Source organism: Ruditapes philippinarum, unplaced genomic scaffold (assembly GCF_026571515.1).
Source record: "Ruditapes philippinarum isolate M1 unplaced genomic scaffold, ASM2657151v2 ctg2001_1_1_1_1, whole genome shotgun sequence".
NCBI lineage: Eukaryota > Metazoa > Mollusca > Bivalvia > Venerida > Veneridae > Ruditapes > Ruditapes philippinarum.
Window position 1 is genome coordinate 27587 of NW_026859709.1, and position 14326 is coordinate 41912.

Consider the following 14326-nt stretch of genomic DNA (forward strand, 5'->3'; position numbering starts at 1 on the left):
AATAACATATATCTTTGACTTCCTAATTTCAGCTTTAACCCAAAACTTATTACTGTATATTATAATAACAACACAAATACAACAATATCATAAAAGAAAATTGTGCTCTTTGCAAATCATTATCTTTTCCTCATTCACCAAAAACAGGAGTTTTAGCATTTTATTTTCAATAAATTTAAAGGGTGTTAGTTTACTTAGGTTAATCAATAATTGAGTAAGTATATGATGTGACATTTATTAGATAATTAACAGACAAATTATGTAAACCATTTCCTTATTTTGAAAATGTTCAATATTTTAAAAATATATAGGTCTTATAAAAATTAATGGTAAATTAAAAACAAACATTTAACAGCCGACTTTTAAGCCAGTTGGATTAAACTGAGTATAAAAGCGGATTTTTGTTGTTGATTTTTTAACAATCCTTCTTTAACATATATACTAGTATAAAGAAAGGAGGATTTTTAACCTGATTACATAACCACTTGCATAAAATGAAAAGTAAGTATTTAATTAAACAAGAAATGTTCTATCACCTAATTTTGCTTGTTTTCAACATTTAATCATTACATATCTTCTTTTTATTACATGGGTTATGATCTATTTTTCTCACCTTTCCTAAAGTTAACTAATGTTATTCAGGGATAGTCAATGTCATATTACATTTGTAAATGAAGCTCTTGTCCCAAAGGTAAGCAGTATCAAAGTTAAATTCTAATTTATTGAATGATAATGTTTTGGTCTGCGAAGGGATATTAAAGATGAAACAGACCAGGCAAAGTTTTGTCCAAGTATGAATCATTACCATAATGTTCAATAATCAATCTTACATCTGAAACAGTGTACATGGTCCAAATTTCATAGCTGTACATAAAAGGACAAGAAAGTAGGTCACTTCATCAAATGATTTAGGTCAGCTGATATCAGAAATCAATGTTACATCTAAAACTGTGAACATGGTCCAAATTCCATAGCTGTAAGGATCAAATCAAAGGATAAGAAAGTAGGTCACTTCTTCAAATTATCCAGGTCAGCTGATATCAAAGTTCAATTTGTCAAATAAAACCGTGCAAATGGTCCAAACTTCATAGACAATAAAGTAGGTCAATTTCTAAAAATCTAGGTCAGCTGAAATCAATTTAACATCTAAAACTGCACATGGTCCGAATGTCATAGCTATAGGAAGAGAATAAGAGAATTTCATTTATTTAACCTTGATGGTCAAGGCCAATTAAAGGTCAGGTCACATCAAAATTATTCAGGTCAAGGTCTGTTTTAGAAGTTTTATGTCCAAAAGTTTGTTTTGTCCAAGCATGAAGATAATCCATTGATTCCTTAATACTAAGTTACAGTCTATTATAGCTATTATGAGTAAAAATTCAATAATTTGACTGTCAAGGTCATACACAAGTCAAGGTCAATTTGAGTTTGATATAAATGAAGGTCCTGACCTAAAATAAGTTATGTCTAAAAATAAAGTTAATCCATTTATTAATTTGACACTGATGGTCTAAGTCATTTAAAGCTGGTCATGGTCAAAGTCAGTTCAACCTTCAAGAAGGTCTTATCAAAAAGGTTGTTTTGTCAAAGTATGAAGATAATCCATTCACGAATTACCAAGTTACATTCAATGATGAAAATTAAAAAATTTAACCTTCAAGGTCAAGATCACAAAAGAGCCAAGGTCAATTTGAGTTTAATTTCCATGAATGTCTTATCTTTAAAACTGCATTCTCACTTACTCCCGGCAGAGCCCAGGACCATCCCGGTAAGTTACCGGGATAATCCGGGGTGAAATTATTGTTGCAGTCACACTTAACCCGGCAGCACTACGGTAGTTCCCAACTAATGGCCCAGGATGCGCTCCAGATCATCCAGGCAGAGCCCAGGTGAAGCTACGGTTCATGCCGGTGCTTCCCCGGTCGTTCCCGGATGATGCCGGAAGAGCCCCGGTTGACCCAGGCAGAGCCCCGGTCGATCCAGGCAGAGCCCAGGACGATCCAGGCAGAGCCCCGGTAGAACCCTAGTGGATTGAAAACGCCCGAAAATGATAACATTGATACATAATTTTTATTTAAAATAATATCTATTGTTCTAGAATAGTAATTCATGATGATTTTCTGAAAAATCCTTATGCCATACTGGATAGAAGGGAAATGGGAAGGGTTTTAATACAAACAAGTGCATTCATCGCAAATTGTCGTAATTCTTTTAAAATGATCCGGGCTTTGCCGGGGCTCTACCGGGATCAACCGTAGCTCTACCTTTATCCTCCGGGGCTGTGCCTGTAGTTACCAGGGCTCTGCCGGCATCTACCGGGGCTCTACCCTAGCTCTACCGGCTTAATTATACCCCTGATCATCCCCGTTTTGTGCCGGCAGAGCTACGGTGCTTCCCCGGTATAACCCCGGTCGTTTCAGGCAGAGCTAAGGATGAAGCCTGCAAAGCTATACCTTCCCGGACCACCCTGGTGATATTAAATATTTTATTCCATCCGGGGTCGAATGCCATATGTTCCTTGATCATCCCGGACGTTGCCGGCAGAGTTACGGATGTACTCCGGTTGTTCCCGGTCGTACCCCGGACGTCTACCGGGGCTCTGCCGGGATGTAAGTGAGACTGTAGCTTAAGATTGTTGTGTCTTAATATAAAGTCAATACATTCATTAATAACAAAGTTATAGCCAGTTATAACAAAAAAATGAAATTTTTTATAATTTACCTTCAAGGTCAAGGCCATTCACTTTAAATTCTATACTTATGTTTGTTGTGTTTCAAGTTTGAAGATGAACCATGTAAAAATAACAAAGTTATAGCCACTATTATATAGCAAAAATCAAGCAAAATTTAGACATTAAACCTTGAAGGTCAAGGTCATTTGTTAATGAAGGTCAAGTTTAGTCTGGTCTTCTTGAAGGTCTTGTCCAAAGGGTTGTTGCGGCCAAGTACAAAGACAATACACCATGAACTTAAGTTAAAGTTTACTGACAGCATGCAACATCAACAGGAACGCCGCCATGATTGTAACAATATCTCCTTTTTTTTCGAATTTTTTCTTTGAAAAAAAAAGTTGAGCTAATTATGCTACACAATTTATCAATGCAAAAACTTCTCCAACTTGAATTAAGCTTATCAAACAGACATAGAGACAATATATAATGGGTGTTGACTTTGACAGTAGGAAACAGTCATGCAAAATTAATTTGGCTAAACAGGGGTGAGTACATTGTAGTGATTGTAGGTCATTTCAAACTGTCTTGCTGTTAGGTTTACCCTTAAGGGACATTGTTGAGTGTCCGCCTTGTAATCCAGTGGTCTGTAGTTCAAAACCAAGTCACTACCTGAGGATTTTTTTAGGTTTACAATATCTTTGAAATCTTACATAAAAATATATTGGTATTTATTTCAAAGTGCTTTTTTAAACATTGTTATTCCATAAACAGAAAAGAATATGACAAATCCAATTTTTTTTTCATCTTTATTTCTAGGTCTATTGTACAGTAATGAATAAAAATGATTTATAAGCTTAAACTTTATATTAGTTATTATTATAAAGAAAAGTGGCATTACTTTGATTAATAGAAAAAAAATAATTTGACTCATCGAGACTAGACAACTAGCACAAATGTAAATCTAAATCACTGATAAATCAAAGACAAAGATTATTTTTTTCTTGTTCCAACAATATTTTATGCTAAATTATAAGTACATGTAGATCTACTGTATATTAATACGAGGAAGTCAAAGACCGGGCCCGCGAAGCGGGTCCGGGCTTTGGCTTGCCCGGCTATAGACTACACGTGTATATTTAAAAGAAAATCAAATAAAAAACAATTAAAAAATATATAGAATTCTATACCTATCAATGAAATTTTCAGTGCCAGTTCTAGTCGGGCGCCGCCATTTACAATGTAACTCAATAATAATAGGCGGGGTATTCCGATATCGGAACAAATCTCAACTTTTCGGATAAATAATAATCGTCGAGTGTTCCGAGTGAAAACGGAAGCGGTACATGTAATACCGAATGACACCTTTAAAACGGAAAGAATGAAAGGAATTTTTTAACGACTTCTCCGTTCATAGGCTTTGCCTAATTTCATATTACAAAAAACAATAAACAATAGCCTAGCTGTTTAGTGTAATTAATCGTTAACATTTAAAGCAGTATGATGTAGATGAGATATTCAGATTTAATAATTGATACTTAAAGTTTTAAGGGAAAACTATATAATATCATGATGGCATCTAAAATATATAATATTTGTACCCGGCTAATTTAAAAAATTAAAAGTTACCCAATGAACCCTATTGCATCATCATTAAATGAAAAGTCTGAGTAGGCTGTAAACTAAATATATGACAATCTCAGTTTAAAATAAATACATACCGTGGCATTAAAATTCATATTGATGATGAACTGTCAAATTACTTTTATAAGTATTTAAACGTCCACCTCCGGCACACCTGAATTGTAAACATTAATTTGACACTTCCTCACGCCAACAGCCGGTATTTAGAGATTATCTCATTCAATAATGAATGTCCATTACTTTTAGTCAGCATTTCATTTTGTCTGTTGCTAAAAAAATAAAATTTTATAATAATCTAAAAGTATAAAAATTATTAAGTATCTTCCTTAAACCACAATTTATTTACAAATATTTTACAAACGTTTTTGATTTGAGAGTGTAACAAAGATGGCTGCGCCCATGAAAATGACGTTTAGATCAAGTTTCAAGATTTTTAGGGAAAATGGATTGATGCGAGGAAAATTTAGCATTCTGAGTAGTCTTGATGTATGCAAAAAATGTAAATATTCACAAAGCATGGGTTGCCATGTACAATTATATCCGAAGACATGCTTATATTCCAACAAACATGACCAACTAAGCAGTTGTACAGACAAGGGAAGTAATTCATACATATTGAAACAAATTCTCAGTGTAAATAAGGTTTCTGGTGTGCCAACAGACAATTCAAATGCAATTAAATCTGTGTTATTTGTAACAGATACTTCTACTAAAAGACATTATAGCACAGGAGCAGAAAGTGAAGGAAAAAATGATGACACTAAAGTGACAGGGAGTGGGAAGAACAGACCTCTTTCAAAAATAGGGAATGATCCGGTGAGTCAATATTACTAATTTTTCAATCTATCAATGTATACTATAATATGAAAAAGGCAAAGCCTCAAAGTTAGCTCGAATTACTTTTAGCGTGAAATAGTAGAAAATAATCGTTCATTTTTATTTTACATTTTCAGTTTTAAAATTGTCATTCGGTATTTTATACACTGCTTCCGTTTATTCTGGTTTCCTGTCCTGTTATAATTCCCATATAAGTGCCCAGGTCACCAGTCTACGTTTCCGTTTTCAATCAGAATACCTCTGCTTTTATCGTCATCTTGTTATTCAACAAGTTGTCAATTCAGTACTTTGGACGAAAGTTTTCAAAACCATCACTATCTAGCAGGTACTCGTGTCCATACACCATAAAGCTCGCTTTGTGAGCAGGCCCTTCGAGCTCGCTATCACTAAAATGACAGTCTTTCTTATGTTTCATGCATACAGACAATACAGTGAAACAAACATCTGTCACATGCATTGACTGCACATTTTTCTCACCCTGTGACATTTGGCGCCCAACATGGGGCCCATGACTGTATATAGCTCAGAGTTTAATTTACATTGCTCTGTAACTCTGTGAAATTCGAAGACGAATTTCAATATAGCAGGGGAGTATGTCATGTTTCAGAACTGTTCACTATTTAGGGGAGAAGATGTGTAAGAAAATGTGGATAGCTCAGTCTGTAGAGCCGCGGTATGGTATTACGAGGGTCCCGGGTTCGAGTCCCGGTTAGGCTGCACATTTTTCTCACCCTGTGACACTGCCCGTCCAATATTATTTTGATGTTTCTTTGACAAGTCTAATTAATTGAACTAATTCATTTACATGAATTACATGCTTTGGCTTCACTATCTAATTGAATATATATTTTCTTTAAGTCACATCCATTCTCATCAACATAAACTTTAAACATAAGCTGTCCCGGCTCGTGAAAATATGTGGCATTTTATCATGTTGAGTGAAAATATATTCCATATTTCACGAAAAACGAAAAAATATCCTCTTAGTATATTATGAGCTTGCAATTTTTTGGCAACATAATGTCATATATATTATTGTATACACAATTTAATATATGTTATGTTTTGTTTTTCTACTGTGCATCATTCAACAAAGAATATTGTGTCAATTTTCCTTTAATATTAACTGTAAACGTCTATGCAATATTCTTTTTTTTTGCACTTGCAAAAACTTATTAGTTATTGGAAAAGGTACTGGCCTTTTTTTTACTTACATTTGTAAAATTTGAGTCCAGTTAAAGAAAAATAATTTAGGTTTACATTAACATCAAGGTTGATTATACATCTATTATTGAACTTATACATAACAATTAAATTCCTTTTGCATTTTGTAACAACATCCAAAAATAAGATGGGTTGTTTTATTTTAACATTATGTTTTCTTTTCTACGGAAAATCAATCTGTTTATTTTGATATTGACTTATTTTCTTATATATATTACTTTGTAGAAAGAGAATATATGGACTGTTCCGAATCTGCTTACAATGTCTCGCATTTTACTCACACCTGTGATAGGATACCTGGTAGTGGATCAGAGTTTCCAAGTGGCATTGGGATTGTTCACTTTTGCTGGACTCACAGATCTTGTATGTTATTTTTTATCTATATTTTTCAATAATTATTAAAAGGCAGTGTATATGTGAATTATTTTTTTTTATCTTTATTCAGTCATCGAATTTAGCACTGGCCCTGTAGCCCATGGCCGGTGAAACTTATTTTGGGCCAGTGTAAATTTTAAGAAAATTTAGTGAAATATATAGAAGAATAAATTCAAAACTGGAATTCGGGCCAGTAAATTCAAAATCTTAAATTCAATGACTGTTTATTTCATACAAATATTAAAGGACAGTAAATGTGAATTATTGTTAATATATGTACAGTTTCCGACATGTTGGAACATTTTCTATTGTAAGAATTCCAATTTTAATCCCAATTGAGAATTCTTTGAATAGTAAAATTAGAAAATTAATAAAATTTCTATAACTTTAATTTTTTAAAGAATACTCAGTAGTGAGAGGTATCATTGTAATCAACCATATGTCTGTGTCAGCATCACTGTCACTGTCACACTTCGGTTAATTTTTATTGTGAAAGTTGTTATCTCAAAAACTTAAGAGAATGTTCTTAAGGAAATGGGTTGAAACTTCACATATTTACTTGAAAGCATAATAGGAGGTGACTTTCAAAGGCCCAGATACACAAGGTACATGTTTTGTTTATTTTGTTGCGCAAGACCTAAAATGCCATTCGGTACAGTTTACCTGTCTCTATACTTTTTGGCAAAGGCTTATCCCTTTAGGTTCATGCAAATTATAAGGGTCAATGATCTATAGAAATTGGGTCTATTTCACTATAATGATACCTATTTTCAGTTGGATGGATATATAGCGAGGAACTTTAAGAATCAGATGTCAGCATTTGGTACAGCACTAGATCCCCTTGCAGATAAAATCCTCATCACTGTCCTTACAGTTACCTTGACGATGGCTCATCTTCTACCAGGTAATTTTACGTGCTTGGTGGTAGTTTACTGAAGTATAATAGAAAATTATACTGTAATTACTTCACAGTGAAATTATTAAAATTTTGAATTATAAAAGCTGCGTGGTGATGCTTGTCTGTTATAAATTTTAACATACAAACATTACCACTGCATGTGGTACTCTCTTTAACTGAAAATGATTTGTTCAACCTCAGATCATTCAAACTTTTAGCATTGATAGCTTTTCAAAAGTTTTCATTGAACAGGACTATTCCTTTGACCTAAAAAATGGTACTATATAGTGACATAAAAAATCTCTAATATAAGAGCAAAATTTAAAGAAAACTATCTTACAAAAGGTACAAGGAGGAAAGCTGTCTAATTATCCCCCGCCTATGGAATCAGGAGGGGGATATAGTTTTGGCGTTGTCCGTCCGTCCGTCCATCCGTCCGTCCGAATTTCGTTTCCGGAGTAGTTCTCTGCAACTACTGGCTGGAATTCAACGAAACTTTATGGGAATCATCAATATCAAGAGGAGATGCGCATATCGTCAGCTTGTTCCGGTCAGACCCTTTAACTCAGAGTTATGGCCCTTGATTAGTTATGTAGTATGCATATAGAGTAAAATTTCGTTTCCGGAGTAGTTCTCTGCAACTACTGGCTGGAATTCAACGAAACTTTAGGGGAATCATCAATATCAAGAGGAGATGCGCATATCGTCAGCTTGTTCCGGTCAGACCCTTTGACTCAGAGTTATGGCCCTTGATTAGTTATGTAGTATACATATAGAGTAAAAATCGTTTCCGCACTACTTCTCTGCAACTACTGGCTGCAATTCAAGGAAATTTTATGGGAACCTTCAATACCAAGTGGAGATGCGCATACCATCAGCTTGTTCTGGTCAGACACTTTAACTCAGAGTTATGGCCCTTGATTAGTTATGCAGTATGCATATGGAGTAAAAATCATTTCCGCGCTAGTTCTCTGTAACTACTGGCTAGAATTCAATGAAACTTTATGGGAATCTTCAATACCAAGAGGAGATGCGCATATCGTTGCCTTGTTCCGGTCAGACCCTTTAACTGAGAGTTATGGCCCTTGATTAGTTATGCAGTATGCATATAGAGCAATAATTGTTTCCGCGCTACTTCTCTTCAACTACTGGCTGGAATTCAATGAAACTTTATGGGAACCTTCAATACCAAGAGGAGATGCGCATATCGTTGCCTTGTTCCGGTCAGACACTTACACTCAGAGTTATGGCCATTGATTAGTTATGCAGTATGCATAAAGAGCAAAAATCTTTACAGCGCTACTACTCTGCAACTACTGGCTGGAATTCAATGAAACTTTATGGGAACCTTCAATACCAAGAGAAGATGTGCATATCATTGCCTTGTTGGGGTCAGACACTTTAACTCAGAGTTATGGCCCTTGATTAGTTATGCAGTATCCATATAGAAAAATATTCGTTTCCTCATTACTTCTCTGCAACTACTGGCTGGTATTCAATGAAACTTTATTGGAACCTTCAATACCAAGAGGAGATGCGCATATTGTCGCCTTGTTTGGGTCAGACATTTTAACTTAGAGTTATGACCCTTGATAACTTAGGCAGTATACAACCAGAGCAATAATCGTTTCCGTGCTACTGGCTGGAATTCAATGAAACTTTATGGGATACTAAGAGGAGATGTGCCTTGTTCGGGTCAGATACTTATAACTCAGATTTATGGCCCTTGATTAGTTATGTAGTATGCATACATCTCATTGGCATTTCCAGATATTACTATTTAGCACAAAGTTATGGCTCTGTTATTACCCTGAATATTTATCAAGTTCAAAGAATATTACTGTTTATGCCATGATTAATATAGAAATAAAGCCTCATGTTTTCAGTTGTTGTGTTAATAAAAACCAGTACTCGGCGGGGGATATAAATTCAACGAATTTGCTTGTTGCTCTATGTTTTTTTAATCTATTAAACTTAAGTGCACTAGCAGTTACTAAATCTATGTGACCACTAACTACAGCTTGCTATTCAGTCAGTACGTATTTTGAAATTTTACCTAAAAATGATAAATGGTTTTGTCCAGATTAACAGATGGAGTAGTCCATTTAAGAAATTTAGTATGGTAAGGGTAAACTTTTGTTTGTTTTCAGTTCCACTTGCTGTATTGATCATTGGACGAGATGTACTACTTATATTAGCAGGCTTTGTGATAAGATATGTTTCTTTACCTCCCCCTGTAAGTATTTGTATATACAGTCATTTTTACCTGTCTTTTGATAAATATTTTGTGCTAATTACATTTGTATGTGCTTTTGAACACGAGCTAGCTGGATAGCTTTCTCACATCAAAGAATTCAAAGATGCTTGTGGGGCTCAAATTAACAGCAGTGAGAGGCAATTGGTTTGAAGTCAATGACATTAACCCTTAACCACTCGCCCAACTCAAAATAATATTGTTGGCATTTTTCTTTTCTGAAACAAAATGAGGGGCAATAATGGTAATTATTATTGTCAGCTATAAAAGTTTCTGGTATTTCTTTTTTGTTAATACAGATCAATATAGATGTACATGTTTTCCCAAAATTCTTCTTATAATTTTCTTTGTAATGTGAACTTAAACTTGAAATATTCACTGTAAGCTCAAACTTAGTCAAAATGTAAATAACAAACTGGATTTAATTAAGAAACAAGTTATCATTGAAATATCAAAGAAGATTGCTGACAAATGAGAACTTGTTAGATTTACAGGATGGTGTTTTTTTAAAAGAGGTCAGTGGAGATATGGTTGTCAGTCATTCCCATATACATCTTGTATTTTATTTGTAACTATCATTTTATATATTTATTACAGAGAACTATAAAAAGATATTTTGACGTAACCAATCCAACAGCCAAATTATTGCCATCAACATTAAGTAAGGTAAGATAGAAAAAGTATCAGCGACTGTTAAAAACTCCTATACCACCTTTAGATGGAGCATTAAATTGGTAGTTTGTCATTCAAGCTAACTAGTTAAGATACATGGCTAGGTAAACAATAGGCACACAAAAAATTTTCTTTGAACTTATTCATTGCAATAATTGTGTGACTAGGAAACTCCCTAAATGTGGCTAAAAGCACAATGGCTAGAAGTGGTGTAGTGTTTTAAGTAGGACAAACATACATACCATCTTTCATTGACTGATATCTAAGAAATTTTATGTGCTGGTACCTTCTTTGGGCCTCTGTCTTTTAATTTGGTATCCAGTCGATTTTGTTGTTGTCACAGAGACTTAAAATAGATTTTCATATTTTGCCTCAAGGCAATATTGATGGTACATAAAACTGTCAGTGTTACTTCCAGTCTTGTTTGTTCATTAAAATTAGTACATGTATGATAATGTGTTTAATATTTGTTGTGGAGAGTAACTAATGGCTTCAGAAGTATCATAACACACTTTCAAATATCAGGCTCAATTTAATTGTTTGGTGAAAATATGTTGAGCAAAAAGAAATGTTTTGTAGATTTTCTAATAATTTAAACAACACAAGTGACCATAATACTACTGATTTACAGATTGTATGTCAATTCTTAATTCTATTCATATCTTCGCATTATTTGATGTTTTCAGGTGAATACAGCATTACAGTTATCATTGGTGTGCTTTACTCTAGCAGCTCCTGTGTTTGATTTTGTAAATCATCCTTTACTTCAGTGTTTATGGTAAGACTATGTTTGTAGTTACATTTGATATAAAATTGTAGACTTTGTTAGTGAGATAGGATGGGAATATCACCTGGGGAGATTAATTTGAGGTACTTTATATCACTCACTATAGAAACAAATCATCATAAAGCTTAGGAAAGCCAAAATGTGGTCTGTATTTTTAGACTATTAACCTTTAACCTACTGAATTCGTATAATTGAGTTGCTCAACTTTGATTTTGATAAAGTATATTTGAATTTAATTAATTTAATTATCAAAATACTAAAGTTGAGTTATCAACAGTATAGAGCCTGATCTGTGCAGGCTGGCCTGGCTATTAATAGTGACAAAGGCTTTCCTCTTTAGGTACAAGCAGGCAGAAGGTTTATTAATTCCTTTAAGTAAAGTTATTCATATCAATATTTTATATGATTTAGTGAAACTATTTGAATTTACTCTCCTTTCATCCTTTGAAATAAATTTAACAAGTTTTAACAAGAGTAAGTTCTTTAACAGCTTCAGTGTTATCAGGAATGATGATTTGTTCTTGCCACTAGTATAGGGCCAGACCAGCCTGCTTATCTGGACAGTTGGCTACTTAATTGTTATGATTTTAATACCAAAACTGGACAAGTTCATTATATATATTTAGCGTTAAGATACTTACTTTTCAACTCATAAAGAGTATATTATAAGTGTTTATATATGGTTCAAGAAATTTAGAATAAAATAATGTTTCAGATTTAAATTTGATTATTTTGCTGTGTGAAGCTTGACAAAATTATGACTTTTTAATGCAGAAAAAAATGAAGAAGGGCAAGTGAGTGTTTTTGGGGAAAAACATAAGAAAAAAGTGTTGATTATCAAGATGTGTTTGGACTTTTTGCTTTTTATAACATTAGGTACCGTTTCATCATAACTTACTGTAAAATTTTGTATTTCAGGGGTTTGACTGCAGCAACAACATTTGGTTCTGGAGTTGGTTATGTCATCACAAGGAAGTCGTCAGTGAAATTTCTTCAGCAACAGTCTATAAATTCTAAGAAGTGAACATGTGTACCCATTATATGTGTATATTTTTATGTTGCTATGTGATAGAAGTAAGTGGGGGTTAATTGGAATGGCTGAAGTCTGATATAATCAGGGGAAACAACCCAAGATTGAATATATTTATTCATGGGGTAAAATTAAGAAAGGGAAACAACTGTGATATGACATATTCTTTCTACAATAATCTGCCAATGTTAACACTAGATGTGTTAATAAAGTTCATTTCTTTTCTCCATCCATACACGTTTATAGATTCAAGTTGAGAAAAATCAAGATATTTGTTATCAAATAACAATATGTTCATTCAATATCTTTTCCTTATAAACTTTCATTGACATTGTGGTTTAAAGAGTTGTGCTTATAATCGTAGTTGAGTATGTTAGGGGCCTTCGTGGCCGAGTGGTTAAGGTCGCTGACTGGAGATCACAGGTCCCTCACCGCTGTAGGTTCGATCCTCACTCGGGTTGAAATCTTTCATGTGAGGAAGCCATCCAGCTGGCTTACGGAAGGTCGGTGGTTCTACCCAGGTGCCCGCTTGTGCCTGAAATAATGCCTTGAGGGGCATCTGGGGTCAGGCTCCAACAATAAAAGCTGGGAAAAAAAACGACGAAAAAATCTAGGCGGGACGCTCTAGGATGGTCCGACTTGAGTACGTTCGCCCATATGGGCTTTCCGGCGGCGACCTTAAATAAATGTGTTAAAAAAAAAAAAATTGAGTATGTTGGAATGAATATGTCTGTGTTGAATGGATTTTTTCATAAAAAGTTTATACAATGCATTGGCATAATTCATAAGTGTGTGTTTATTGTCATATAGATGTATTTTTATCTTGTGTGCCATTTCAAGCACATATTTTCCAATGTATTGGCAGAATTGAACAAATGTGTATAGAACAAATGTGTAACATATGTATTATTGTTTTTCTAGTCTTTGTATGAAACATTTTTAGCATTTGTACTATGTACATATATATATTGTTTATGATTGATTAAGAAACAAACTTTCAGTGACATATCCCACATTTTTTGTAAGTGATATGATTTAAACTGTAAAACTACTTTGTTGTAATTCTGAAAATGCATTCGAATTCTGTTTTAAAATGCTTGATTGACCTACTGATCTAAACATTTTTAATCTCTCTCTCTTTCACATAGAGGAATTTAAACTTGGTTCAGACTTCCAGTGTTAGTCTTTGTGACCACTGGCCAATTGGTTAAGGTCACTGACTAAGGATTTAACTTGTCCCTCCTAGATCCAAGGTTATGAAGAAATTTTACAAGTCAAGTTTTTAAGTTGGATATTTTTTTAGTGGAGATGGATCTCAGAAAATAGCTTTATAACTTCTCGATTCAAGCTTCACATGGGATAAAGAAAGCTGTCATATGAGGTAGCTATCAAGGTAACATGGGTAGATCTGTTGTTCTCCAAGAGACCTGTTATGCCTGAAATAATTCCTGCTCATGGTCTGCACTGTTTGTTATTCAGTCAGTACTTATTTTGAAATTTTCCTATAAAATGATGAATGGTTTTGTCTAGATTGAAAAATGATTAAATATCTATTGCGGTAAAGGATATATATTCTATATTGAATTGGCCTACCTATCACAAATCATGCTTATCACATTTATGGTGCTTGTCATTGTTGATTATCCAATCATTTTCTAGAACTCAAGTTTTGGCAGTTTGCCAAAAATTTGTTTGTGTCTTGAGAATGTGACTTGTAATTTATTTTTATTGTCTTGTTGTGCATCTACCTATTGTAACCATTTTGAAATGTCTGACTTTAATTGAGTAAAGTGTTAAAAACATTATTAACTTCCATTTAATATAATCCTAACTCACAGTGTTTATGTGACTATCCTGTTATTAATTTGGACATGTCCATTGTTTAACTTTTAGTCATTTGCTACTCATACAACCAGTGAAGACCAAGATAAGGCAAG

At 33.8% G+C, this 14326-nt stretch overlaps 2 protein-coding genes across 2 annotated transcripts in view; one reads left to right on the forward strand and one right to left on the reverse strand.

The window, feature by feature from the left end:
* Positions 1-4615, reverse strand: part of LOC132757581 (glucosamine 6-phosphate N-acetyltransferase-like) — a 23694-nt gene extending 19079 nt beyond the window's left edge. Inside the window, exon 1 of the mRNA XM_060748897.1 lies at positions 4390-4615. Within this exon, the coding sequence (XP_060604880.1) occupies positions 4390-4407 (18 nt within the window). The 5' untranslated portion in view covers positions 4408-4615. The remainder of the gene's footprint in view (positions 1-4389) is intronic.
* LOC132757580 (cardiolipin synthase (CMP-forming)-like) lies at positions 4613-14194 on the forward strand. Its single transcript, XM_060748896.1, has 7 exons — positions 4613-5128; positions 6599-6736; positions 7523-7652; positions 9797-9882; positions 10498-10566; positions 11259-11350; positions 12278-14194. Exons 1-7 carry the CDS (start codon positions 4700-4702, stop codon positions 12381-12383), a joined length of 1050 nt encoding a protein of 349 aa, XP_060604879.1. The 5' UTR covers positions 4613-4699; the 3' UTR covers positions 12384-14194.
* Positions 14195-14326: the final 132 nt, after the last annotated feature.